Genomic DNA, 27,753 nt, shown 5'->3' with positions numbered 1-27,753 from the left:
AATCACAGTCCTACAGGCATTATTTTGGACCGTGTCAAATGATACGTTAGTCACACTAAAGGTGTCGCTCTCATTCAACTATCTAGTCCACATGTCTTTGGGTCCACCCTCAGGCAGAAGCAGCTGGCATCTTGACAGTGCTGTTATCCTTAAAAGCTCCAGCAGCAGCAGACAATTGGACCAACCATTGACTCCACCAGCAGAACTTGCCGACTCTGAACCCTTTCTCTCTCACTCGCAGGATGGCTGCTTCTCTCTCTGCAGGCAAGCATGAGACTCTCCCTGCAGGCAAGCATGAGACTCTCCCAGGGCCGGTGCAGGACACCCAACAAAGTGTGAAGGAGCGTGGCCAGTGGGATAGCAAAATGGAGTTTATTCTAACTGTGGCTGGCGCTATTATTGGACTTGGAAATATATGGAGATTTCCCTATCTTTGTTACAAGAACGGTGGAGGTGAGTCAACAAAGTCTTATTTTTGCTTGTTGGTTAAATATGTGCATACATTTCTACACAGGTCTTCCCTGTGGCTCAGTTGGTAGAACTTTGGTGAACTTCCAAATACTTACCATATTTATGGGTCAGTTTAGTGAAAATAAGAAATAGGTGTGTGAGGTATGTTGCAGCTGATCTAGTCTTTCATAACAGCTTTTCTTACATTGAACCAGTCTGCTAGCTCAAGAGTTGGTTATGGCTCATGAAAATACTGTAAATATAGTCATCAGCTCTGTCTTAATTTTTTTATTTAACAGTTACAGTTTTTTACTTTGTGACTCACTCAAATGTATTGTCGTGTTGTACCTAAATATCTTTCAGTGTCACATCAGAGAACATGAAAATTAACCCAAAATATATTTGATCTTATTTGATCTTTTTCCCCGAGGGTTGTGGTATATGGCCAATATACCACAGCTAAGGGCTGTTCTTAGGCACAACCCAAACCACAAACCCCCAAGGTGCCTTATTGCTATTAGAAAATGGTTACCAATGTAATTAGAACAGTAAAAAATAAATGTTTTTTTCATACCCGTGGTATACGGTCTGATATACCACGGCTGTTAGCAAATCAGCATTCAGGGCTCAAAACACCCAGTTTATAATACAGTTTATAATACAGTGTATTCTACAGGCTTAACTTGTGTGTCATTATACAATAGATACTAGAAAATATAATGTTGTATAACACATATACCATTCCTAATAACATTACATCCAAGTTTTTTATAAAAAAGTTTGGTAGTGAGAGCATAATTATAATAATATGATGATGCAATTATCCTATCCTATTCCAAATTCTCTCTCTCTTGTTTACAAATGCGTTGTTGATTTGTTCCCTGGTCAGATTTTAAATCAGGCAAAAGGAGGAAAGAGGAGGATTGTTTTTTTGTTTAGCTGATATAAAGCTCCTTGAAATGACACAAAGAACCAAATCTGCATCCAAATACCTTAGTGAAGCCCCTGAGAACTGTGTGAACCCAGATAACCCCATGGTCATTGTGCTGGTTTCTCATTCCCATCACTATGCGATAACTAAGTACACATTCATTCACCTTGCATGGTCACAATTTAAAATAATATTGATGATTGTTGAATGACACAGAGGATTTATACCTTTCCATAATTTTCCACACTGCACTTTCAGAAGTTTTCTTGGTTTGCTTGACTCAGATGGAGGCAGTTAGTTGACACTATATTTAGATATCAGTGGCGTGACCTGTTCAGTATTGACGGAGGTTGAACCCGTCTGAGAGGACATCTGTCGCAGGCAACAGGAATGTGATTACTAAAACCGGGTATATTATGAGAGCCACATTGAGGGTGTGAGCCACGAGAGCCAGTTCAAAATGGGATTGTTCAGATGTGTAATGGTGAAAGATAGTCCCACTGTAGCTCAGTTGGTAGAGCATGGCGCTTGCAACGCCAGGGTTGTGGGTTCGATTCCCACGGGGGGGTCAGTATTTAAAACGTAATAAAAATGTATGCACTCTTCTGTAAGTTGCTCTGGATAAGAGTGTCTACTAAAATGTAAAAAAAATACAGAGAACTATGTATGCTGTCAGTGTCAACTAATTTCAACATCCAGAACCAAATAAGCGATATTAAGGCTGTCACAAAAGATGTGTGTCAACTAAAGTTTAACATTTGAAAATAGATTAACATTAAGCATTGAATGGAGGCCTAATATATAGGACTCCTTCCTGTACTATAGGGGCGTTCTTCATCCCATACATCCTGTACCTGGTGACCTGTGGCATCCCTCTGTTCATCCTGGAGACGGCTCTGGGCCAGTACACCAGCCAGGGTGGCATCACCTGCTGGAGATTAATCTGCCCGGTGTTTGAAGGTGAGTTTTTCCTGTACAGTCCTGTACACTTAAGTTAAAAGCTACTTTTTCAAATGCCTTTGCCCCAGCACAGGTAAGTTACATTGTTATCATTGTGACAAACACTCTGGTAGGGTGAGCCTTTATTATCTGCTTCACGGATAACGCCATAGATGTGCTTAGCCTGGTTTTGTTACAACACAGGGAAGTTAAAAGATAATGGTACGTCTATGTATAGTTGAAACGTTATTTAAGTTAAGTAAGGCACACAGCAATGAAGAGTAGAGTGAGTAGGCTCTATGATAGGTTGTGCGTTCGTTATTTGCGGTGAGACACAAAGCAAAAAATTGGTTTGTGATCTTCATTCATTAAGATGTCTGTGCAGTTATATAGGGCCTCTCCCATTCTGAGAACACGTTTAAAACACTAACTCATATATCTAACTCATATTACAACAGTGTCCCTTTCTGAAGACCCAGTCTGCATTACATTTTTATAAAAAATGTTGAATTAATAATAATATATGCCATTTAGCAGACCCTAGGAATTGAACCCATGATCCTGGCGTTGCTAGAACCACACTATTACCAACTGAGTCTGAGTCAAAGCTGAAGCAAGCACACCAGCTTTCAAGGAGTAAAAAAAGTTATTTCCAAAAATGCAAATCAAACAGCATTCAGAAAGTGTACTTGTAACACAAATTGATTTGGATTTTAGACATATTTTCAGAGTGAATGGGGCCCTGTGTAGGGTAAATGGGAAAATCATGTCAGGTTGTTGATTTGTATCAGCATGTTGATATGTTTCTGTTCTTGTCTTCATCAGGAATGGGCTATGCCGCCCAAGTGATTACTATATATGGATGTATGACCTACATTGTGATTCTGGCGTGGGCATTCCTCTACCTGTTCTCATCCTTCACTGTTGACCTGCCATGGGCCAACTGCAACAATGCCTGGAACACAGGTATTTACAGTACCGGTGACTCTACTGAAACTTGGTGCAGAGGCGGACTGCTACGTTTCATAGGTTTCGATTGAAACGGGCCCCAGCTGCCCACTGACTGACTGACTGATAAAAAAGAAATCAAAAACGTTATATGGTCTACGTATTTAATAATTTCTTGAAATTATAAACATATATGAAATAAATATTTTCAGTTGTGGGATAATAATAATCGTTGCAGGTAATGTCCGTGAGAAAAAGTCCCTTTTGGGGGAAATCAAACAGTGCGTTCGATAATCATTGCAGAAGCAACTACCTTCGTAGCTTAGTTGTAAAACACAGAGTGCTGCAAACAAGTAACATCCATCACAAAAATTCAACCAGTCCTAACCACACAAAATTCTAAACTGCTTGCAGGCACAATAGTTCAGTGGAGATCATGAACAGTCAGTGTGTTCAGGTGAACACCTTCTGACAGTTTAAAAGAAGACAGTGAAGACAGACAAACAGTGAGAATAGTGGGGGAGGGGTGCTTTCTGCTGTAGGCTGTCTTCTACCTCTCACTACCACTCCCCCCTCCACACATCAACGTTTTTTTCCTTGTCATCGGACCTCTTTGCTCAGATTGAATTATGTACATTCAAATGTACTCTGGGCGTTCCACCAATTCGGTGCTTTTTGAGAAGTGTAACTTGGTAAAAAAAAACGTTTGATTTCCCCAAATTTTGCCATTCTGTCATAAAGAGCACATGTTCATCAATTTTGCATCTCAAAAGGTTACATACAAAAACAGATGATTAGAGTACGTTCCTATTAAGTGCCAAATAAATGAACAGGGTTAATGATTTAATCTTAAATCAGCCATAAATCACCTTGTGAAAGGGAGAATGGAAGCTTGTGTGCAACAGGGAGTGGCATTTTATTGATTTTTTTTTTTTTTACATTTCTAGCCTGTCTATCTATGGGTAACCTAACATAGCAGCTGTAAAAGAAATGCCTGAAACTAAATCCCCTACATACTGGTCTTGACAAGAAGAAAAACAACTGTTGGGGGAGGTTCACTTCTGCACTGTTCAACTATTCCAGCAAATTTGATGGAGTGTTGCCTTGTTATTCTCCAAAAGCTCTTGTTAATGTACACAGGAACTCTTTCCATTTCCCCTGAAAACCAGAACATCCAGTTGTTGGGGACTCAGCAGAGGCTAGTCTATTGGCAACAGGGTTGACATGTTGTGCTCGACCCGCTCAGGTTTCCACCACTAAACACCAGAAAATGGCCAAAAAGAGTAGAACCAGCTCACCTGCTTTTACGCTATGATCTGACTATTAGATGTTGAATGTTACTTTTGAAAAAAATATTTTAAAAGGAATAGTATCACTATATTAAATTGAGAAATCAGTTCACGTAACAGGGTTGACCTTAAAATGAGGGACAGATGCAAATGACTCACTAATCACATTAAATAAGTAATAATCTTCATAAATGACTTTGTAAACACAACAAAATAACTAGAGCATTGCAATGATGGTGAAAATTTGGAGAAATGTTTGGGGTTAAGTGGGTTAAAATCTTCCTAGAAGTCACAGAGGGTGAAACGTGACACTTTGAATTCTCCATGTGGTCTATATTAAAATGCAATATTGGTGCACTCTTCTCATGGAACGACGCACTCTCTTTTTAAAAAAGTAAACGGACCCTAAAACTGTCCTACTCAAACCAGGTTTGATAATTCTGCCCCATAGCGTTTAGCATTTTAAGTTGCTTTTGAGTCAGTCACATTAAGAGGATCTGGATATTAGCTAGCATATCCACTTAAAGCTGTCAAGTTTATAACATGCTACAACTAGACTTCAATGTATTTCAGATGCTTGTGTGACATTTGGCATCAAGAACGCCAGCAGCAATTGGACTGGTTCTCTCCTGAATTCATCATCTTCCGTTGTGGAGTTTTGGCAGTAAGTCTATAATTCATGCTGTGTTTTTTTTCACCACTGCATCTTTCATGATTAGATGCTTGACTACATTCATGAGAAATGAATCAGGTACCATAGTCTTATTTTTTTTAAAGGGAGTTGTATCATAATGTTTAAATTATTCTTATAAGAATACAATAAACTACAATAGAATGCAACACATTTAGATACAATACATTTTCTTTTGGGATTAAATGTACTGCAGTGTCAACCATTTCTCCTTACAGGCGGCGAGTGCTGCGGATATCAGATGGGATTGAGTCCTTGGGAGGTATTAGATGGGAGCTGGCTCTGTGTCTTCTACTGTCATGGATTGTCTGTTACTTCTGTATCTGGAAAGGAGTGAAGTCTACTGGGAAGGTGAGGGTTATAAGATATAGTAGTCAGATAGTAGTTTCATAATTATGTGTCATTCCAATCTCAATCAAATTTAAAATCAGAGGTAAAAAATAACAAAAACCCCCAGAAAAAACAGTTATTTTCTGTAGCTGTAAAGTTACTTGGTGAGACAATGGGTCCGTCGTTAGTGTGGTAATACCGGTATGTGTGGCTATGTTGTGTTTTCTGTAATGTACTAACCCTGTACTACTAATTCATAGGCAGCGTACGTCACGGCTACCTTCCCCTATGTCATGCTAGTGGTGTTATTTGTCAGAGGAGTGACCCTTCCAGGAGCTAAAGATGGCATCTTCTACTACTTGTATCCCAATACAACACGGCTAGCTGATCCACAGGTATTATCTGTAGTATAACCTGTAGTATAAATCTATGGGCCAGTTTCCCAGACAGATTACGCCTAGTCTTGGACTAAAAAGATCATAGGAACAGGAGCCTACTGTATCTCCTGTCACATGAGGCAGCTTGATGTACAAGTACACCCCCTAAACAGGATGTTAGTCTATCACAGGGCCTTACCCCCAATCTATCTCCTCAAAGCTGAGTAGCAAGCAGAAACACATCAGGTCCCATTTTTACACAGCCAGGGATTGAACTCCCAACCTTCCAATCTTGGGGAGGCCTGTCTAACCACAAGGCCGTTGAGTGTTAGTCCAGGAGTATGCTTGATCAGTGTCCAAGAAACCAGCCCTCTAAGTCTTTCTCCATTCTCACCGCATCTTACTGGTATACATTTCCGTTGTGACATGTTCAGTTTATAACTTCAGTTTAAGTCTTCTTTGTCTGTTTGTTCATCAATAAGGTTTGGATGGATGCAGGAACGCAGATATTCTTTTCATACGCCATATGCCTGGGCTACCTGACCTCTCTTGGAAGCTACAACAAATACAACAACAACTGTTACAAGTGAGTTTTCAACTAGGCTGTGGGCTTAATAAAAAATGTGGTACATTGAAGATCTCGCACAGTTGGCTTATTTAGCAGTGCCATGAGGATCCATAGCCACAAGATTTCTTCAGCCAGTCTGGAGACAGTAAAAAGGCACATCTGGGTAGGCAAGGTTCTGGCTGGAGGAGTAGTTCACTTAGATAAGAAAAGCTGCACAATCTTATGGCTCTGATTCATTCATTCTAGTCACTGAATAATGTTTCGACAGCAAGCTGCGTACATCAGGGCTTCATCTGGTAAACACTGCAGGTCAAGATCTCTTCAGAGCATATAATAAAAGTTGTCTCCTTCAAATACAGTACGCCAGGAGGATTCATGGCACAACATGTCATGTCACAACACTACCTCAATTGCCATGAATGTTAATTAATTTTTATTTACATCTTATTAGACCCTTGCCAATGACAACACTGCATGTTAAAGAGGATGACTATATCATGTGTTGAAAATGGTTGAAAACTGTTTCGTGCCTTGCAGAGACTCCTTCTACCTGTGCTTGTTGAACAGTGGGACCAGCTTTGTATCTGGTTTTGCCATCTTCTCCATACTGGGTTATATGGCTCGAGAACAGGGTGTGGATATCTCTGTGGTTGCTGAGTCAGGTGAGGCTCTAAAGGACATTCATCTACAAGGGTGTGACTCCTTATTATCCTCCTGATCAACCGAAATACCGTCTGACAACATAACTGCCCACTTTCCTCATCTGAACTTCATTTTTGTCTACCTCCTCTGGTAAAAGCACTGGCTGTGTCCGAAGTACTGTACGTCTTGCCTACTACTTACTAAAACAACTGTGTACTAATCGTACTCCATACTATTTAGAACATACTGTTTAGTAAAAACGAATGCAGTAAGCAACAAATATCAACATACTAGGCTCATCCTACTGAGAATGTTGCATTTAATGCACAATTGTGTTGATTCCTGCCATTCCTTTCATTTTGGTACAGAGCGTCCACTCAGCTGATTGTCAGCTCTTGTCAAACACACGTAGGTCTCGAAAGACGATTCTCTTCCTCAATAGTGTGCAGCAAATTCTACAAGATGAAAAGCCAAAATGAGTATGACATTCTGGCATTTAAAGCATACTTTTTTGAAAAACGTCACATATATGAAAAGTTATATTTTTGCATTCCCAAAATGCCTACTATTTAGAACGAAAGCACAGGTATTTGGACACAGCCACTGCCTCACCTCATGGAATCTTCATCTTTTTTTTGTACATACTATTACACATACTGAATGTTTCGTTCAATTAATTCAATCAAATTGTGTTTGGGTACATATATTCTATAACGTTTTCCTTGTTGCCCTGCTGCAGGTCCTGGCCTGGTGTTCATAGTGTACCCCCAGGCAGTGTCCCTGCTCCCCTGCCCTCAGTTCTGGGCTGTCTGTTTCTTCACCATGATCATCCTATTGGGAGTGGACGGCCAGGTTAGAGCTCACCACGCCCTCCACCAACACCTCTTGTCCCTGCTGTTCTTTCCTCTACCTTCCCTTCCCATGTACAGTACATTGCCCTCTCTCATGTTCCCCAGTTTGTCGGCCTTGAGAGCGTAATGACCTCAGTAACGGACGTCTACCCAAACCTCATCAGAAAAGGCTACCGGAGGGAGATGCTGCTGCTGCTCATCTGCTGCTTCTGCTACCTGGTCGGACTCATCATGGTCACAGAGGTGAGAGGTCACAGACGCAGGTCTCCGCTGCACACCAGCTCTCAGACTGTTGTTGTTATTGTGTGACTACAGAGGTGGTTCTCTGATATCTGAACATATAATATCAGGAACATAAATTGAAGCACCTTAGTGAGGTAAGTTAAATAACTTCAAAACAATGGCAATAAAAGGGTGGATCTTGGTAGCACTTTTTGATCCAAGTCCTTTATGGTTGCGTATTACAATAACTATAGTGAACAACAATATAAACGCAAAATGCAACAATTTCAAGGATTTTACTGAGTTACAGTTTATATAAGGAAATCAATAAATTGAAATAAATTCATTAGGCCCTAAAGTATGGATTTCACAAGACTGGGCAGGGGCGCAGCCATGGGTTGGTCTGGGAGGGCATGGGCCCACCCACTGGGGAGCCAGGCCCAGCCAATCTCAATGGGTTTCTCCCCACAAAAGGGCTTTATTACAAACATAAATACCCCTCAGTTTCATCAGCTGTCCAGGTGGCTGGTCTCAGATGATACCGCAGGTGAAGAAGCCGTATGTGGACGTTACACGTGGTCTCCGGTTGTGAGTCCGGTAGGACGTACTGTCAAATTCTCTAAAACGACATTGGATGCGGCTTATGGTAGAGAAATTAACATTCAATTCTCTGGCAACAGCTCTGGTGGACATTCCTGCAGACAGTATGCCAATTGCACACTCCATCAAAACTTGAGACAGCTGTGGCATTGTGCTGTGTGACTAAACTTCACATTTTAGAGTGGCCTTTTATTTTCCCCAGCACAAGGTGCACCTGTATAATGATCATACTGTTTAATTAGCTTCTTGATTTTCCACACCTGTCACGTGGATGGACTACCTTGGCAAAAGAGAAGTGCTCACTATCTGCAATGTAAACAAATTTGTGCACAAAATTTGAGAGAAATAAGCTTTTTGCGCAAATGGAAAATGTCTGGGAGCTTTTATTTCAGCTCATGAAACATGGGACCAACACTTTAAATGTTGTGTTTATATTTTTGTTCAGTGCATTCGGAAAGTATTCAGACCCCTTGACTTTTTCCACATTTTCTTACTTTACAGCTTTATTCTAAAATTGACTAAATGGTTTTTCCCTCATCAATCTACACACAATACCCCATAATGACAAAGCAAAAACAGGTTCTTAAACATTGTTCTTGGGTATGATGCTACAAGCTTGTCACACCTGTATTTGGGGAGTTTCACCCATTCTTCTCTGCAGATCTTCTCAAGCTCTGTCAGGTTGGATGGGGAGTGTTGCTGCACAGCTATTTTCAGGTCTCTCCAGAGATGTTCGATCGGGTTCAAGTCCGGGCTCTGGCTGGGCCACTCAAGGACATTCAGAGACTGGTCCCGACGCCACTCCTGCATTGTCTTGGCTGTGTGCTTAGGGTCGTTGTCCTGTCGGAAGGTGAACCTTCGCCCCAGCCTGAGGTCCTGAGCGCTCTGGAGCAGGTTTTCATCGAGGAACTCTCTCAACTTTGCTCCGTTCATCATTGCCTTGATCCTGACTAGTTTCCCAGTCCCTGACGCTGAATAACATCCCCACAGCATGATGCTGCCACCACCATCCTTCACCGTAGGGATGGTGCCAGGTTTCCTCCAGGCGTGACACTTGGCATTCAGGCCAAAGAGTTCAGTCTTGGTTTCATCAGAACACAGAATCTTGTTTCTCATGGTCTGAGAGTCCTTAGGGGCCTTTTGGCAAACTCCACGCAGGCTGTCATGTGCCTTTTACTGAGGAGTGCATTCCATCTGGCCACTCTACCATAAAGGCCTGATTGGTGGAGTGCTGCAAAGATGGTTGTCATTTTGGAAGGTTCTCCCATCTCCATAGAGGAACTAAGGGAGCTCTGTCAGAATGACTATCGGGTTCTTGGTCACCTCCCTGACCAAGACCCTTCTCTCCCGATTGCTCAGCCAGCTCTAGGAAGAGTCTTGGTGGTTCCAAACCTCTTCCATTTAAGAATGATGGAGGTCACTGTGTTCTTGGGGACCTTCAATGCTGCAGAAATGTTTTGGTACCCTTCCCCAGATGTGTGCCTCGACACAGTCCTGTCTCGGAGCTCTACGGACAATTCCTTCAACCTTATGGCTCTCAACTGTGGGACCTTATATAGACAGGTGTGTGAATTTACCACAGCTGGACTCCAATCAAGTTGTAGAAACAAATTAAACAGGATGCACCTGAGCTCAATTTCGATTAATTTAATACATTTTAGAATAAGGCTGTAACATAAAAAATGTCAATGGGTCTGAATACTTTCCGAATGCCCTGTAGATCTGTAAACATTGATTGTACTGTATATTGAAGCTTAATTTTTTTTTCTCGCAGGGTGGCCTCTACATCATCCAGCTGTTTGACCATTATGTGTGCAGTGGTGCCACTCTGCTGCTCCTCTCCATATGCCAGTCACTCAGTATTGGATGGATATATGGTAAGAATAGAGAAATTACACTATGTAATCATGGGCAAACACATACATATGCAAATCTAGCTTCCTCGCCAGATTTTCTCTCACTATAAAAATAAAAAAGAATTGAAAGTCCTGAAAGAGACATGAGTACGCACTGGGCCCACACTGGTTGAATCAACGTTGTTTCAACGTCATTTGTTAACATATTGTGACATGGAATCAACGTGGAAAATACATTGGATTTTTTTCAAGTCATCAACCAGTACTGTTTTCATCTCACTTCAACCAGTGTTGTAAACATTGAAATAAGGGTAAAACTTCAACTTAAATACATTGATATTACCTGACTAACAGGTTCTTACATCAATCTAATTTCAACATAATCAACAGAACTATCTATACGTTGAAATTGCATAGAAAATTCCACATAGAAACCGAAGTATTTTTCATCCTATATTCAATATACTGTATATTGGGTGCAATGTTCCCTCTAATTATTTTTGGCACTGAGAACATTTCAGGTCTTGTGAGCGGAAACTTGAATATTGTGAGAATTCTGTGCAAGTTCCGGCTTGTGTTTACAGTGAAAACTGAGGCTGTACCCACTTTAAGTTACAGTTTTAGACTGTAGCCAATAGGCTATCGTAGCTATTTGAGCATAATGTAGGTCTATCAGAGTGGCAAATCCTATAGCATTTTCACATGGAAATAGCTTTTGATTTCTATGATATAGCCTACAGCAGCCTATGTGGTGTTCAAAACAGCATACATTCCATCATGAGACTTTGAAAAACTTTTTTAGATGATGCAGGGCTTGACATTAATTTGTGTTTTTTTTTACTTGGTCTGTAACACCATGGGCCAAATAGGTGACTGTAAATAGGTGACTGTAATTATGTGACTGTAATTGCATTGTATTGTCTTGCATGATGCAAGAAACCACTTAAAATTCATAATTAATTATTATTACCATACAGAGAACGAGACAATGTAGGCTACCCTCTGCCTATTGGCGTATTTGCATAATCAAGCCTATCTCAAAATACAACATTGTCCCTTTAATATAAATAAACAAGCTTTTTTTTCCTGACTCGCTTTTCAAAGACAGTTTGAAATGTACATGTTTTGTGCTCTTGTTGGAAGAAGTAATTCCTGGGCTAATAACTCGCTAACTAGCAAAGAACATCAACAAATGTGCACACGCGTGGCTCTGTGCCCTGATCTGAAAAGGGCATCCACTGGCGGGTGATTGAAAGACTGCTCGTGGGCTAGGGTAAATAGAATTCTACTTCGATGCACTCTGGTAGACTACAACAAAATCACAGACTCAATCTTGCAAAGTTGAATTTGGTTTGGTTTGTTGCATTGAAAAGAGGCTGATATTATGTTGATTAGATCACATTAGAGAAAACTTTGATCTGTAGTGGAAACTAATGGGGTGAACTGTGAAGTTCAATCTCCTGCATCTTTGCAAGGGCTGGCATTTCTTTTGCGCGGCAGTCCTGGAGAAGGTGTGTGGCCGCTTAGAGGGAACATTGACTGTGTGGTTGAAATTACACTGATATGTTGTTGGTTACACTGATACACTACATGACCCAAAGAATGTGGACACCTGCATGCCGAACATCTCATTCCAAAATCAGGGGCATTAATATGGAGTTGGTCCCCCCTTTGCTGCTATAACAGCAATCACTCTTCTGGGAAGGCTTTCCACTAGATGTTGGAACATTGCTGCGGGGACTTGCTTCCATTCAGCCACAAGAGTATTAGTGAGGTTGGGCACTGATGTTGGGCGATTAGGCCTGGCTCGAGGTTGGTGTTCCAATTCATCGCAAAGGTGTTCGATGGGGTTGAGGTCAGGGCTCTGTGCAGGCCAGTCAAGTTCTTCCACACCAAACTCGCCAAACCATTTCTCTATGGACCTTGCTTTGTGCATGGGGGCATAGTCATGCTGAAACAGGAAAGGGCCTTACCCAAACTGTTGCCACAAAGTTGGAAGCAAAGCATTGTCTAGAATGTCACTGTATGCTGTAGTGTTAAGATTTCTCTTCACTGGAACTAAGGGGCCAATACCGAACCATGAAAAACAGCCCCAGACCATTATTTCTCCACCAAACTTCACAGTTGGCACTATGCATTGGGGCAGGTAGCGTTCTCCTGGCATCGCCAAAACCAGATTTGTCCGTTGGACTGCCAGATGGTGAAGTGTGATTCATCACTCCAGAGAACCTGTTTCTACTGTGCCAGCGGCCAATGGCGGCGAGCTTTAAACCCCTCCAGCCGACACTTGGCATTGCGCATGGTGTGTGCGGCTGCTCGGCCATGGAAACCCATTTCATGAAGCTCCCGGCCAACAGTTCTTGTGCTGATGTTGCTTCCAGAGGCAGTTTGGAACTCGGTAGTGAGTGTTGCAACCGAGGACAGACGATTTTTCAGCGGTCCCATTCTGTGAGCTTGTGTGGCATACCACTTCGCGGCTGAGCCATTGTTGCTCCAAAATGTTTCCACTTCCCAATAACATCACTTACAGTTGACTGTGGCATCTCTAGCAGGGCAGAGATTTTATGAACTGACTTGTTGACCACCATTTTCGGCACGCAGCGCGACACGTCTCCTACGCATAGAGTTGATCAGACTGTTGATTGTGGCCTGTGGAATGTTGTCCCACTCCTCTTCAATGGCTGTGCGAAGTTGCTGGATATTGGAGAGAATTGGAACCCGCTATCGTATAAGTCGATCCAGAGCATCCCAAACCTGCTCAATGGGTGACGTGTCTGGTGAGTATGCAGGCCATGGAAGAACTGGGAAATGTTCAGCTTCCAGGAATTGTGTACCAATCCTTGCAACATGGGGCCATGCATTGTCATGCTGAAAAATGAGATGAAGGCGACGGATGAATGGCACAATAATGGGCCTCAGGATCTCATCACGGTATCTCTGTGCATTCAAATGGCTATTTATAAAATTCAATTGTCTTTGTTGTCTGTAGCATATGCCTGCCCATACTATAACCCCATTGCTACCATCTGTTCACAACGTCGACATCAGCAAATCGCTTGCCCACACGATGCAATACATGCTGTCTACCATCTGCCTCGTACAGTTGAAACCGGGATTCATACGTGAAGAGCACACTTCTCCAGTGTGCCAGTGGCCATTGAAGGTAAGTATTTGACCACTGAAGTTGGTTACGACACCAAACTGCAGTCAGGTCAAGACCCTGGTGAGGACGACGAGCATGCAGACGAGCTTCCCTGAGACGGTTTCCGACAGTTTGTGCAGAAATTCTTTGGTTGTGCAAACCCACAATTTCATCAGCTGTCCGTGTGGCTGGTCTCAGACGATCCTGCAGGGGAAGAAGCCGGATGTGGAGGTCCTGGTTTGGCGTGGTTACACGTGGTATGCAGTTGTGAGGCCGGTTGGACGTACTGCCAAGTTTTCTAAAACGACATTAGAAGTGGCTTATGGTAGAGAAATTAACATTAAATTCTCTGGCAACAGCTCTGGTGGAAATTCCTGCACTCAGCATGCCAAATGCACACTCCCCCAAAACTTGAGACAGCTGTGGCATTGTGTTGTTTAACAAAACTGCACATTTTAGTGGCCTTTTATTGTCCCCAGCACCTGTGTAATGATCATGCTGTTTCTTGATATGCTACACATGTCAGGTGGATGGATTATCTTGGCAAAGGAGAAATTCTCACGAACAGGGATGTAAAAAATAAGAATGTTGAATTTGAGATTTAACGACGTATTTTAATTGACCTCATTTCAATGTTGATAGTAAAATGGTTTGTTTGAATCAATGTCATTGTTTCAACGTCATGCTACACGAGGCCCCCCAGGAGTGTGTGCTTAGCCCCTCCGGTACTCCCCATTCACCCACGACTGTGTGGCAATGCACAACTCCAACTCCATCAACGCGTGTATTTTCTTTTTCTTTCTTTAACTAGGCAAGTCAGTTAAGTCAGTTAAAAAGAAATTCAAGTTTGCTGAAGGTGCGACGGTGGGAGACCTGATCACCAACGACAATGAGACAGCCTACAGGGAGGAGGTCAGAGACCTGGCAGTGTGGTGCCAGGACAACAACCTCTTCCTCAACGTCAGCAAGAACAAGGAGCTGTCGTGTATTACAGGAAACAGGGGCAGGTGCACACCCCCATCCATATCAACGGGGCCGCAGTGGAGAGGGTCAAGAGCTTCAAGTTCCTCAGTGTACACATCAATGTTCTCTAACTCCAGCACAGTCGGGAAGAAGGCACGGTAGTCCCTCTTCTCCCTCAGGAGGCTGAAACGATTTGGCATGGCCCTTCAGATCCTTAGGAACTTTACAGCTGCACCATTGAGAACATCTTGACTGGTTGCATCACCGTCTGGTATGGCAACTGCACATTAAACTGAAAGTGGATCTACCTAGACCAGTACGGACTATTGGAACTTTGAGAGTTAACCATCCCTGTGAACAGGTTTGGTGTCTCATATTATTATTTTTTACAGAAGCTGTAATGTGTACGCTAAGAATTGGGAAGCAACTACAGGGAGTGCACATTTAATAATAAATTGAACATAGTACAAAATAAGAAACATGAAAAGTGTACATACATGAAACAGAAACAGAGTCAATAACTACCTGGGGAAAGAACCAAAGGGAGTGACAGATATAGGGGAGGTGATCAGGAAGGTGATGGAGTCCAGGCGAGTCTCATGAAGCGCAGGTGTGCGTAACGATGGTGGCAGGTGTGCATAATGATGAGTAAACTGGCGACAACGAGCGCCAGAGAGGAGGAGCGTGAGAAGACGTGACAGTACCCCTTCCCTGACGTGCGGCTCCAGCCTTGGGACGCAGACCAGAGGGACGGTCTCAAGGACCAGGAGCGGGCCGATCGCTTCTGCTGAGTCGCAGGAACCTGCAGAGCCGGGCTGAGGTGCGGGAACCTGTAGAGCTGGGCTGAGGCGCGGGAACCTGTAGAGCCGGGCTGAGGCGCGGGAACCTGTAGAGCTGGGGTGAGGCGCGGGAACCTGTAGAGCCGGGCTGAGGCGCGGGAACCTGTAGAGCCGGGCTGAGGCGCGGGAACCTGTAGAGTTGGGCTGAGGCGCGCGAACCTGTAGAGCCGGGGTGAGGGGCGGGAACCTGTTGAGCCGGGCTGAGGCGCGGGAACCTGTAGAGCCGGGCTGAGGCGCGGGAACCTGTAGAGCTGGGCTGAGGCACAGGAACCTGTAGAGCTGGGCTGAGGCATGGGAACCTGTAGAGCCGGCTGAGTCGTGGGAACCTCAAATGAAATGAAATGAAATTGTATTAGTTACATGCGCCAAATACAACAACCTTTCAGTGAAATGCTAACTTATGAGCCGCTAACCGACAGAGCATTTTAAAAAAAAGTATGGATAAGAATAAGAGATAAAAGTAACAAGTAATTAAAGAGGAGCAGTAAAAAAATATATATATATATATACGGGGGGTGCCGGTACAGAGTCAATGTGTGGGGGCACCGGTTAGTTGAGGTAGTATGTACATGTAGGTTAATTAATTAAAGTGACTATGCATAGATGACAACAGAGTGGCAGTGGTGTGTGTGTGTGGGGGGGGGGGGGGGGGGGGGGCAGGCAATGTGAATAGTCTGGGTAGCCATTTGACTAGATGTTCAGGAGTCTTATGGCTTGGGGGTAGAAGCTGTTTAGAAGCCTCTTGGACATAGACTTGGCACTCCGGTACTGCTTGCCGTGTGGTAGCAGAGACAACAGTCTATGACTAGGGTGGCTAGAGTCTTAGACAATTTTCAGGGCCTTCCTCAAACACCGCCTGGTATAGAGTTCCTGGATGGCGGGAAGCTTGGCCCCAGTGATGTACTGGACCATACGCATTACCCTCTGTAGTGCCTTGCGGTTGGAGGTTGAGCAGTTGCCATACCAGGAATGATGCAACCAGTCAGGATGCTCTCGATGGTACAGCTGTAGAACCTTTTGAGGATCTAAGGACCCATGCCAAATCTTTTCAGTCTCCTGAGTTGGAATAGGCTTTGTCGTGCCCGCTTCACGACTGTCCTGGTGTGCTCGGACCATGTTAGTTTGTTGGTGATGTGGACAGCAAGGAACTTGATGCTCTCAACCTGCTCCACTGCAGCCCCGTCGATGAGAATGGGGGTGTGCTCGATCCTCTTTTTCGTAGTCCACAATCATCTGCTTTGTCTTGATCACGTTGAGGGAGAGGTTGTTGTCCTGGCACCACCTGGCCAGGTCTCTGACCTCCTCCCTATAGGCTGTCTCGTTGTTGTCAGTGATCAGGCCTACCACTGTTGTGTCATCAGCAAATTGAATGATGGTGTTGGAGTCGTGCCTGGCCGTGCAGTCATGAGTGAACAGGGAGACCAGGAGGGGGCTGAGCACACACCCCTGAGGGGCCCCTGTGTTGAGGATCAGCGTGGCAGATGTGTTGTTACCAACCCTTACCACCTGGGGTCGCAGCCCGTCAGGAAGTCCAGGATCCAGTTGCAGAGGGAGGTGTTTAGTCCCAGGGTCCTTAGCTTATTGATGAGCTTTGAGGGCACTATGGTGTTGAACGCTGAGCTGTAGTCAATGAATAGCATTCTCACATAGGTGTTCCTTTAGTCCAGGTGTGAAAGGGCAGTGTGGAGTGCAATAGAGACTGCATCACCTGTGGATCTGTTGGGGCGGTATGCGAATTGGAGTGGGTCTAGGGTTTCTGGGATGATGGTGTTGATGTGAACCAAGACCAGTCTTTCAAAGCACTTCGTGGCTACAGACGTAAGTGCTACGGGTCGGTAGTAATTTAGGCAGGTTACCTTAGTGTTCTTGGACACAGGCACTATGGTGGTCTACTTAAAACATGTTGGTATTACAGACTCGGACAGGGAGAGGTTGAAAATGTCAGTGAAGACACTTGCTAGTTGGTCAGCGCATGCTCGCAGTACACGTCCTGATAATCCGTCTAGCCCTGCGGCCATGTGAATGTTGACCTGTATAAAGGTCTTACATTGGCTGTGGAGAGCGTGATCACACAGTCTTCCGGTACAGCTGGTGCTCTCATGCAGTGTTATTTGCCTCGAAGCGAGCATAGAAGTAGTTTAGCTCGTCCAGTAGGCTTGTGTCACTGGGCAGCTCTCAACTGTGCTTCCCTTTATAGTCTGTGATGGTTTGCAGGCCCTGCCACATCCGACGAGCATCATAGCCGGTGTAGTACGACTCGATCTTAGTCCTATATTGATGCTTTGCCTGTTTGATGGTTCGTCGGAGGGCATAGCAGGATTTCTTTTAAGCTTCCGGGTTAGTTGGTAGAGCATGGTGTTTGCAACGCCAGGGTTGTGGGTTTGATTCCCACGGGGGACCAGTACGGGAAAAAAGAAATGTACGAAATGTATGCATTCACTACTGTAAGTCGCTCTGGATAAGAGCGTCTGCTAAATGACTAAAATGTAAAATGTAGAGTCCAGTTCCTTGAAAGCGGCAGCTCTAGCCTTTAGCTCAATGCGGATGCTGCCTGTAATCCATGTTTTCTGGTTGGGGTATGTACGTACGGTCACTGTGGGGACGACGCCATCGATGCACTTATTGATGAAGCCAATGATAGATGTGGTGTACTCCTCAATGCCATTGGAGGAATCCCGGAACATATTCCAGTCTGTGCTAGCAAAACAGTCCTGTAGCTTAGCATCTGCTTCATCTGACCACTTTTTTATTGATCTAGTGACTGGTGCTTCCTGCTTTAATTTTTGCTTGTAAGCAGGAATCAGGTGGATAGAATTATGGTCGGCTGAGGCGCGGAAGCCTGTAGAGCCAGCTGAGGCATGGGAACCTGTAGAGACGGGTGAGGTGCGGGAACCTGTCGAGCCAGCTGAGACGCAGGAGCCTGATGAGCTGGCTCAGGCATCGGATCCCGGTGAGCCGGCTGAGGCATGGAAGCCTGACGAGCCAACCGAGACTTGAGAACCTGTTGAGCCACCTGAGGCATCCCCGGTAGGGTTGGCAATGACAGCCTGACGAGTCAACCGAGGCTTGAGAACCTGTCGAGCCAGCTGAGGCATGAAAGCCTGACGAGCTAGCTGAGGCATTCCTGGTAGCTTCAGCAATGGAAGCCTGACGAGCCAACCAAGGCTTGTGAACCTGTCAAGCCAGCTGAGGCATGGAAGCCTGATGAGCCAGCTGAGGCATCCCCGGTTGCTCCGGCAGCTGCCCTTGGACCCGACGTCACCAGTAAAAAAAAGCAAAAGAAAACCCCTGTTATTCTGTAAGGCGTTATTCTGTAACGTGTACGCTAATAATCGGGAAGCAAGTACAGGGAGTGTATTTAATAAATAACGGTGAGGAGAGGAGGAGCTGGAGTAGACGTGACACAGGATACCCACTGAGCAGACGCTGGTTGAATCAACGTTGTTTCAAAGTAATTGGTCAACGTATTGTGATGTGGAATCAACTTGGAAAATACATTGGATTTTTTTAAAAAGTCATCAACCAGTACTGTTTTCATCTCATTTCAACCAGCGTTTGTAAACATTGAAATAAGGGTAAAACTTCAACTTGAATTCATTGACTTAACCTGACTAACAGGTTGTTACATCAATTTAATTTCAACATAATCATCAGAACTCTGTATACATTGAAAGTGTGTGGAATATTTCACGTAGAAACGTAAACAAATCTTTTCCATCCTATATTCAATTGTACACGGAGTGTACAAAACATTAAGAACTCCTTACTAACCCTTTCTCCTAACCCTAACCTTAACCCTTTAACCTAACTTATAAACTAGCTAAAGTTAGCCACCTAGCTAGAATTCGTAATTCGTTTTGCAAATACGTAACATGTTGTGCGTTTAGCAAATTCGTAACAAATTGTAATTTGTAACATGTTTTTTTCATTGCACTGTTCCGAACAGCAAAATAAAGTTCTGAAATGGTTCGAACCCAAAAAAAGTACTGCTTTATATCGTTCTTTTCTGTTCCTTTGAAACATATGGCATTGATTTTTTTAAACATTTAGCTTGACATTAAATTACTTCACCAATCTGTGCGGATCGAGCAGCTTGCTATGGAGTGGGTAAGTGATTTAATCTTTACAGGGAAGTCGTTAAGAGCAAATTGTATTTTGCCGTAACAGCATGGTTAAATTTAATCATAATGAAAGACAAACACACACACTGCACTGTGCTGCCAGTCAGTATAGACAGACAAGTGTAGGGTGCGAGATGCGACTGAAATTTTGCGGGTGGGGAGAGAGGGTGGAGGAGGAGGCTTGGCTTGAAGTGCTGGGCATCTTGTTATGACATGATTTACCGGAATTAGGCTTCTATGGAGGAATTTTGAATGTCTTTGAACTTCAGAGATTACCTGTCTGGGATAGGGGGCAGTATTTTCACGGCCGGATAAAAAAAACGTACCCGATATAAACTGGTTTCTACTCTTGCCCAGAAACTAGAATATGCATATTATTAGTAGATTTGGATAGAAAACACTCTAAAGTTTCTAAAACTGTTTGAATGGTGTCTGTGAGTATAACAGAACGCATATGGCAGGCAAAAACCTGAGAAGATTCCAAGCAGGAAGTGGCCTTTCTGCAAATTTGTAGTCCTTCTGTTGCTTGTCTATCGAAACTACAGTATCTGAGCTGTTACGTGACACTTTCTAAGGCTTCCATTGGCTCTCTAAAGCGTTCAGAAAGCGGATTGACGCGTCTCCTGTCTCTGGGCAGATAACAGCAGCACAGTTTGTCAGTGGACTGCCTGGTGACAGAGAGATTGGAGATGCGCGTTCACGAGACCTCGCCATTTTTTCTCTTCCTTTGTCCGGTTGGAATATTATCGCAATTTTACGAGAAAAATAGCATAAAAATTGATTTTAAACAGCGTTTGACATGCTTCTAAGTACGGTAATGGAACATTTTGAAATTTTTTGTCTGGAAATGCGCTCGCGCGTTACCCTTTGGATAGTGACCTGAACGCACGAACAAAACGGGGATATTTGGACATAACTATGGATTATTTGGAACAAAAACAACATTTGTTGTGGAAGTAGCAGTCCTGGGAGTCATTCTGACAAAGAACAGCAAAGGTAATACCATTTTTCTAATAGTAATTCTGAGTTTAGTGAGCCCCGAAGTTGGCGGGTGTCTGAATAGCTAGCCTGTGATGGCTGAGCTATGTACTCAGAATATTGCAAAATGTGCTTTCGCCGAAAAGCTATTTTAAAATCTGACATAGCGATTGCATAAAGGAGTTCTGTATCTATAATTCTTAAAATAATTGTTATGTATTTTGTCAACGTTTATGATGAGTAATTTAGTAAATTCACCGGAAGCTTTGGGTAGGAATGCTAGTTCTGAACATCACATGCTAATGTAAAAAGCTGTTTTTTTATATAAATATGAACTTGATTGAACAAAACATGCATGTATTGTATAACATAATGTCCTAGGAGTGTCATCTGATGAAGATCATCAAAGGTTAGTGCTGCAATTAACTGTGTTTTGGGTTTTTGTGACATATATGCTTGCTTTGAAAATGGCTGTGTGATTATTTTTGGCTGTGTACTCTCCTAACATAATCTAATGTTGTGCTTTCGCTGTAAAGCCTTTTTGAAATCGGACAATGTGGTTGGATTAACGAGAGTCTTATCTTTCAAAAGGTGTAAAATAGTCATATGGTTGAAAAATTGAAATTATTGCATTTTTGAGGTATTTGTATTTCGCGCCACGTTCTTCCGTTGGATATTTGGCGAGGCGTTCCACTAGCAGAACGTCTCGATGCAAGAGGTTAATTGATGGTTTCAAAGTTCTTAAAATGTTCCGTATTGACTGACATTCATGTCTTAAAGTAATGGTGGACTGTTCTTTCTCTTTGCTTATTTGAGCTGTTCTTGCCATAACATGGACTTGGTCTTTTACCAAATAGGGCTATCTTCTGTTTACCCCCCCTACCTTGTCACAACACAACTGATCGGCTCAAACGCATTCAGAAGGAAAGACATTCCACAAATTAACTTTTAACAAGGCACACCTGTTAATTGAAATGCATTCCAGGTGGCTACCTCATGAAGCTGGTTGAGAGAATGCCAAGAGTGTGCAAAGCTGTCATCAAGGCAAAGGGTAGCTATTTGAAGAATCTCAAATATAAAATATATTTTGATTTGCTTGTTCTATAATTCACGCAAAAAATGTCTCAGATGGACAACACATTTACTAATTGGAATCGTTCTCTCATTGAGTGGGTTCCCGCCTATAAATATCTGGGCATTTGGATTGATAAAGATCTAATGTTTAAAAAACATACGGAAGAGCTACTTAAAAAGATACGATTTAAAGTGGGCTTCTGTCACGTCTACTTCCGCTCCTCTTCTCTGGTGCTCGTTGTCGCCAGTTTACTCATCATTACTCACACATTTGCCACCATTGTTACGCGCACCTGCGCTTCATGAGACTCACCTGGACTCCATCACCTTCCTGATTACCTCCCCTATATCAGTCACTCCCTTTGGTTCATTACCCAGGCATTATTGACTCGGTTTCATGTCTGTACACTTTTCTTGTTTCTTGTTTTGTACTAGTTTCCATTTATTATAAAATTTACACTCCCTGTAGTTGCTTCCCGATTCTTAGCATACACGTTACAGAATAACGCCTCACCAAAGGGAAGCAACAGGGATTAATTGTATTTTTTTTGCTTTTTTACTGGTGACGTCAGGTCCAAGGGCGGCTGCTGAAGCAACTCGCCACAGCCGGCTCTGTGGGTTCCCGCGCCTCAGCCGGCTCGTCGGGCTCCCGTGCCTCAACAGAAACGACCAGCCTGGTCCTTGGGACCGTCCCTCTGGTCGGTGTCCTGCGGTTGGAGCCATGCGTCAGGGAAGGGGTACTGTCACGTCTACTCCCGCTCCTCCTCTCTGGCGCTCATTGTCCCCAGTTTACTCATCATTACGCACACCTGTCACCATCGTACGCGCACATGTTGGCTCATCAGACTCCCATACCTCAGCTGGCTCGTCGGGCTCCCGTACCTCAGCTGGCTCATTTGGCTCCCATGCCCCAGTCGGATTGTCGGGATCCCACGGGCTCATCGAGCTCCCATGCCTCAGCCGTCTCTGTGGGTTCACGCACCTCATGCCGGCTCGTTGGGTTCCCGCGCCTCTGTTGGCTAGTCGGGTTCCTCAGGGAGGAGGTACTGTCACGTCTACTCCCGCTCCTCTCTGGCGCTCATTGTCACCAGTTTACTCATAATTACACACACTTGTCACCATCGTTACAAGCACCTGTGCCTCATGAGACTCATCTGGACTCCATCACCTTCCTGATTACCTCGTCTATATCTGTCACTCCCTGTGGTTCTTTCCTCAGGCGTTATTGTTTCTGTTTATATGTTTCATGTCTGTACGCTACTCGTGTTTCTTGTTTTGTTTAACGTTTATTAAATACACTCCCTGTACTTGCTTCCCAATTCTTAGAGTACACGTTACATCCTGTAACATGTCTGTCTCTTTCGAAGGTGCTGAACGTTTCTGTGACAACATTGAGGATATGATTGGCTATAGGCCCTCCTCCCTGGTCAAGTATTGTTGGCTCTACATTACCCCTACTATCTGCACAGTGAGTTTAAACACAGTCCATTTTTATCATTATTTCATTCTTTTTTTGTTATGGATACAACTGCAATTATGCTTACAAAAGTTTCTGCTGTCTATCAATGGCAAGGCAAGACATAATCAAAACAACAATGAAACAACATATATCTGACATCTTCTTTTCTCTCTTCAAGGGAACCTTTGTATTCTCCCTGCTGAAGTACAGCCCTTTGAAGTTCAACAACACATATGTGTACCCGTGGTGGGCCTACTGGCTAGGCTGGTTCCTGGCTATGTCCTCCCTATCTCTCATCCCCATCACCATGGTCTACAAATTGTACTGGGGCAAAGGGACTTTCTGGCAGGTCAGTATGATGGGAAGTTTTCCCTGGAACATTTAAAAGTGTGAATGATTGCATCAAATTCATATTCTTGTTGTTGCACTTTGTCATATTTACAAAGTTAACAATCTAGAAAATTTAAATTAGAAAGGCTAAATAAAATAAAGTTAATCTGATCGGAAAGGCTGGGACCTTTCATCTGGTTCTTTCATCTCTAGCATAGAGTTTATGCGCTATTCTGAGATTTTTAAGAATACTTTTGAAGCACATTGATTATACTTACTTTGAGACCACTTTGCTCCCAAGCGCCTCCAGACAATCTGTCGGCCAGCAGATGACCTTCCTATGATGATGAAGGAGGAGATGGTAGGTCTCTATGCTCTGGACCGTGTTACTGACGATGAGAAGACATACAGCAAGAATCTATAGACTGGCTGTTCTACTACTACTTTTCAGGCTGGTTTCCCAGACACAGATTAAGCCTAGTAGGACTGAGACCATGCTTTTTTCGTCCAGGACAAGGCTTAATGTGTCCGGGAAACCAGCCTTTTTTTTGTAACTTAAAAAATATATATATATACACACACAGTGGCAAGAAAACATATGTGAACCCTTTGGAATTACCTGAATTTCAGCATAAATTGGTCATCAAATTTGATCTGATCTTCATCTAAGTCACAATAATAGACAAACAGTGTGCTTAAACTAATAACACTAGAATTATTGTTTTTTTGTTATCTATATTGAATACATCATTTAAACATTCACAGTGTAGGTTGGAAAAAGTATGTGAACCCCTAGGCTAATGACTTCTCCAAAAGCTAATTGGAGTCAGGAGTCGGCTAACCTGGCGGCAGGGTAGCCTACTGCTTAGTGTTGTACTAGTAACCGAAAGGTTGCAAGTTCGAATCCCTGAGCTGACAAGGTACAAATCTCTCGTTCTGCCCCTGAACAAGGCAGTTAACCCACTGTTCCTAGGCTGTCATTGAAAATAAGAATTTGTTCTTAACTGACTTGCCTAGTTAAATAAAGATAAAACAAAACCTAGAGTCCAATCAATGAGATGAGATGAGATTGGAGATGTTGGTTAGAGCTGCCTTGCCCTTTAAAAAAACACTCACATAATTTGAGTTTGCTATTCACAAGAAGCATTGCCTGATGTGAACCATGCCTCGAACAAAAGAGATCTCAGTAGACCTAAGATTAAGAATTGTTGACTTGCATAAAGCTGGAAAGGGTTACATTAGTATCTCTAAAAGCCTTGATGTGCAAGACAAATTGTATATAAATGGAGAAAGTTTGGCACTGTTGCTACTCTCCCTAGGAGTGGCTGTCCTGCAAAGATGACTGCAAGAGCACAGTGTAGAATGCTCAATGAGGTTAAGAAGAATCCTAGAGTGTCAGCTAAAGACTTACAGAAATCTCTGGAACATGCTAACATCTCTGTTGACTAGTCTTTGATACGTCAAACACTAAACAAGAATGGTGTTCATGGGAGGACACCATGGAAAAAGCCACTGCTGTCCAAAAAAACCCATTGCTGCACATCTGAAGTTTGCAAAAGTGCACCTGGATGTTCCACAGTGCTACTGGCAAAATATTCTGTGGACAGATGAAACTACAGTTGAGTTGTTTGGAAGGAACACACAACACTATGTGTGGAGAAAAAGCCACAGCACACCAACATCAAAACCTCATGCCAACTGGTAAGTATGGTGGAGGGAGCATCATGGTTTGGGGCTGCTTTGCTGCCTCAGGGCCTGGACAGCTTGCTATCATCGACGGAAAAATGAATTCCCAAGTTTATCAAGACATTTTGCAGGAGAAAGTTAGGTTACCTGTCCGCCAATTGAAGCTCAACAGAAGTTGGGTGATGCAACAGGACAACGAACCAAAACACAGAAGTAAATCAACAACAGAATGGTTTCAACAGAAGAAAATACGCATTCTGGAGTGGCCCAGTCTCAATCGGGTTGAGGTCAGGACTCAACCCGATTGAGATACTGTGGCATGACCTCGAGAGCAGTTCACACCAGACATCCCAAGAATATTGCTGAACTGAAACAGTTTTGTAAAGAGGAATGGTCCAAAATTCCTCCTGGCTTTTGTGCCGTTCTGATCTGTAACTACAGAAAACGTTTGGTTGAGGTTATTGCTGCCAAAGGGCAGGGTCAGCCATTTATTAAATCCAAGGGTTCACTTTTTCCACCCTGCACTGTGAATGTTTACACGGTGTGTTCAATAAAGACATGAAAACGTATAATTGTTTGTGTGTTATTAGTTTAAGCAGACTGTGTTTGTCTATTGTTGTGACCTAGATGAAGATCAGATTACATTGTATGACCAATTTATGCAGAAATCCAGGTATTTCCAAAGGGTTCACATACTTTTTCTCGCCACTGTATATATATTAAGGGTTTTTGGGGGCTTTGTGTTTTATATCGTTCATGTAGCTTGTTTAGAGTTGTGCTTGAGTAATGTGGGGTATTAGGTTTGAACTGCAGTATGATGTATAGTGAGTGTAATATCAGTTTTATTTAGCTTAATCAATTTAATATCTATAGCATAATGTGTGAAATCGTAGAAACATATTTTTCTTATGATTGAAATGATTAGTGGGTTGTAGACCAATCATAAAATAGCTACACCTAGTTCACCTAAACATTCTGGCCTGGTTTCCCACACACAGAGAATCTCCATTGAACATGCTTTTTAGTCCAGGATTAGGCTTAATCTGTGCATACACTCAGTATACAGTAGTTCATCAATCCAAGGCGTTGACGTGTACCTTTTATTTTACTGGGTAAATTGACATGCAATCACCCCATTTGTAATGAACTATTCTTATTTGAACAACCAAAATGAACAACCTCAGGATCTAATTCTAAATAATAATGTTATAAACCCCTCTGTGTAATTTGGTCACGAAAAGATAATGCATTGCAGTCTACTGTTAAACTTCAAATCCATTTCTGATGTCTGTATCATGTATCTTGCTGAAGTGTTGGTCTTGCAATACAAATCTACCACAGCAGGGTTTTTTTAATGTATTTTTTGAAAGTCAACAAGTACACCTGGAACATTGTATTTACAGGTAACTGCCAAAAGAAAGGAAACACTTAAGGGATAAATGAGGGATACAAGGTCAATTGAAAGCAGTTGCTTTCACACAGGTGTGGTTCCTGAATGAATTAAGCAATTAAAACATCCCATCATTCTTAGGGTCATGTATAAAAACTCCCAGTTGCCCATTATTTTGGCTACCATGGCTAGAAGAAGATTTCTCTGACTTTGAAAGAGGGGTCTCAAAGGAGCAAAGAGGGGTTTAAAGTGTGTTTGTGTGTCTCAGTCACCAGATCTCAACCCAATTGAACACTTATGGGAGATTCTGGACTGGTACCTGAGACAGCGTTTTCCACAACCATCAACAAAATACCAAATTATAGAATTTCTTGTGGAAGAATGGTGTTGCATCCCTCTAATAGATTTCCAGACACTTGTAGAATCTATGTCGATGCGAATTGATGCTGTGCTGGTGGCTCGTGGTGGCCCAACACCCTATTAAGACACTTTATGTTGGTGTTTCCTTTATTTTGGCAGTTACCTATAACTCATTATATCAACTTATGTAGAAATGTTCTATTTTAACTAATACTGTTTTATAAGATATTTTTGTTAACGTTTCTATAATAAAATACTTTAAAACACAACACTGATCCTTCTTATTCCTTATTTGTATTTATTTTACTAGGCAAGTCAGTCAAGAACAAATTCTTATTTACAATGATGGCCTATGAAAAGGCCTCCTGCAGTGACTGGGGCTAGGATTAAAAATACAAATACATTTAATTAAAATATAGGACAAAACACACATCACGACAAGAGAGACAACACAACACTACATAAAAAGAGACCTAAGACAACATAGCATCCAGGACAAGGCTTATTCTGTGTCCATGAAACCAGCCCTTTTTTTGTCTATTCTAGTTTATTTTTGTAACTTAAAGAGAGACCTAAGACAACAACATAGCATGTATTACGTTCTCCCCTCGGGTGTAGCTCGTCTGAGGAGGAGACGTAAATGCCTGGGCCTAAACACACCAGGTAACACGGATGAAATGGGAAGAAATGTGGGGTGCAACGGGCGATGAATAAATC

At 42.9% G+C, this 27,753-nt stretch overlaps 1 protein-coding gene and 1 non-coding gene across 2 annotated transcripts; both read left to right on the top strand.

Moving 5' to 3' along the window:
* The first annotated feature begins 45 nt into the window (after positions 1–45).
* slc6a11a (solute carrier family 6 member 11a) lies at positions 46–24,193 on the top strand. The gene is made up of 14 exons (XM_029775808.1): positions 46–453; positions 2,207–2,341; positions 3,146–3,286; positions 5,131–5,221; positions 5,467–5,599; positions 5,839–5,973; positions 6,438–6,541; positions 7,061–7,185; positions 7,905–8,017; positions 8,122–8,259; positions 10,613–10,715; positions 23,179–23,279; positions 23,449–23,619; positions 23,902–24,193. The coding sequence occupies exons 1-14, from the start codon at positions 243–245 to the stop codon at positions 24,022–24,024; spliced, it is 1,824 nt and encodes a 607-aa protein (XP_029631668.1). The 5' UTR covers positions 46–242; the 3' UTR covers positions 24,025–24,193.
* Positions 1,878–1,950, top strand: trnaa-ugc (transfer RNA alanine (anticodon UGC)). The gene has a single exon. It is a non-coding gene; the product is annotated as a tRNA-Ala (tRNA).
* Positions 24,194–27,753: the final 3,560 nt, after the last annotated feature.

This window comes from Salmo trutta, chromosome 14 (assembly GCF_901001165.1).
Source record: "Salmo trutta chromosome 14, fSalTru1.1, whole genome shotgun sequence".
NCBI classification, from domain to species: Eukaryota; Metazoa; Chordata; class Actinopteri; order Salmoniformes; family Salmonidae; genus Salmo; species Salmo trutta.
The sequence above is the reverse complement of the archived record's forward strand: the minus strand, read 5'-3'. Positions and strand labels throughout refer to the sequence as shown.

Excerpts from the sequence above, each read along its gene's own strand:
- slc6a11a (XM_029775808.1), top strand. The coding sequence starts at position 243 with ATGGCTGCTTCTCTCTCTGCAGGCAAGCATGAGACTCTCCCTGCAGGC. Across the intron at positions 5,974-6,437 it reads CACGGCTAGCTGATCCACAG|GTTTGGATGGATGCAGGAAC; the intron begins GTATTATCTGTA and ends TTCATCAATAAG. Across the intron at positions 10,716-23,178 it reads CAGTATTGGATGGATATATG|GTGCTGAACGTTTCTGTGAC; the intron begins GTAAGAATAGAG and ends TCTCTTTCGAAG.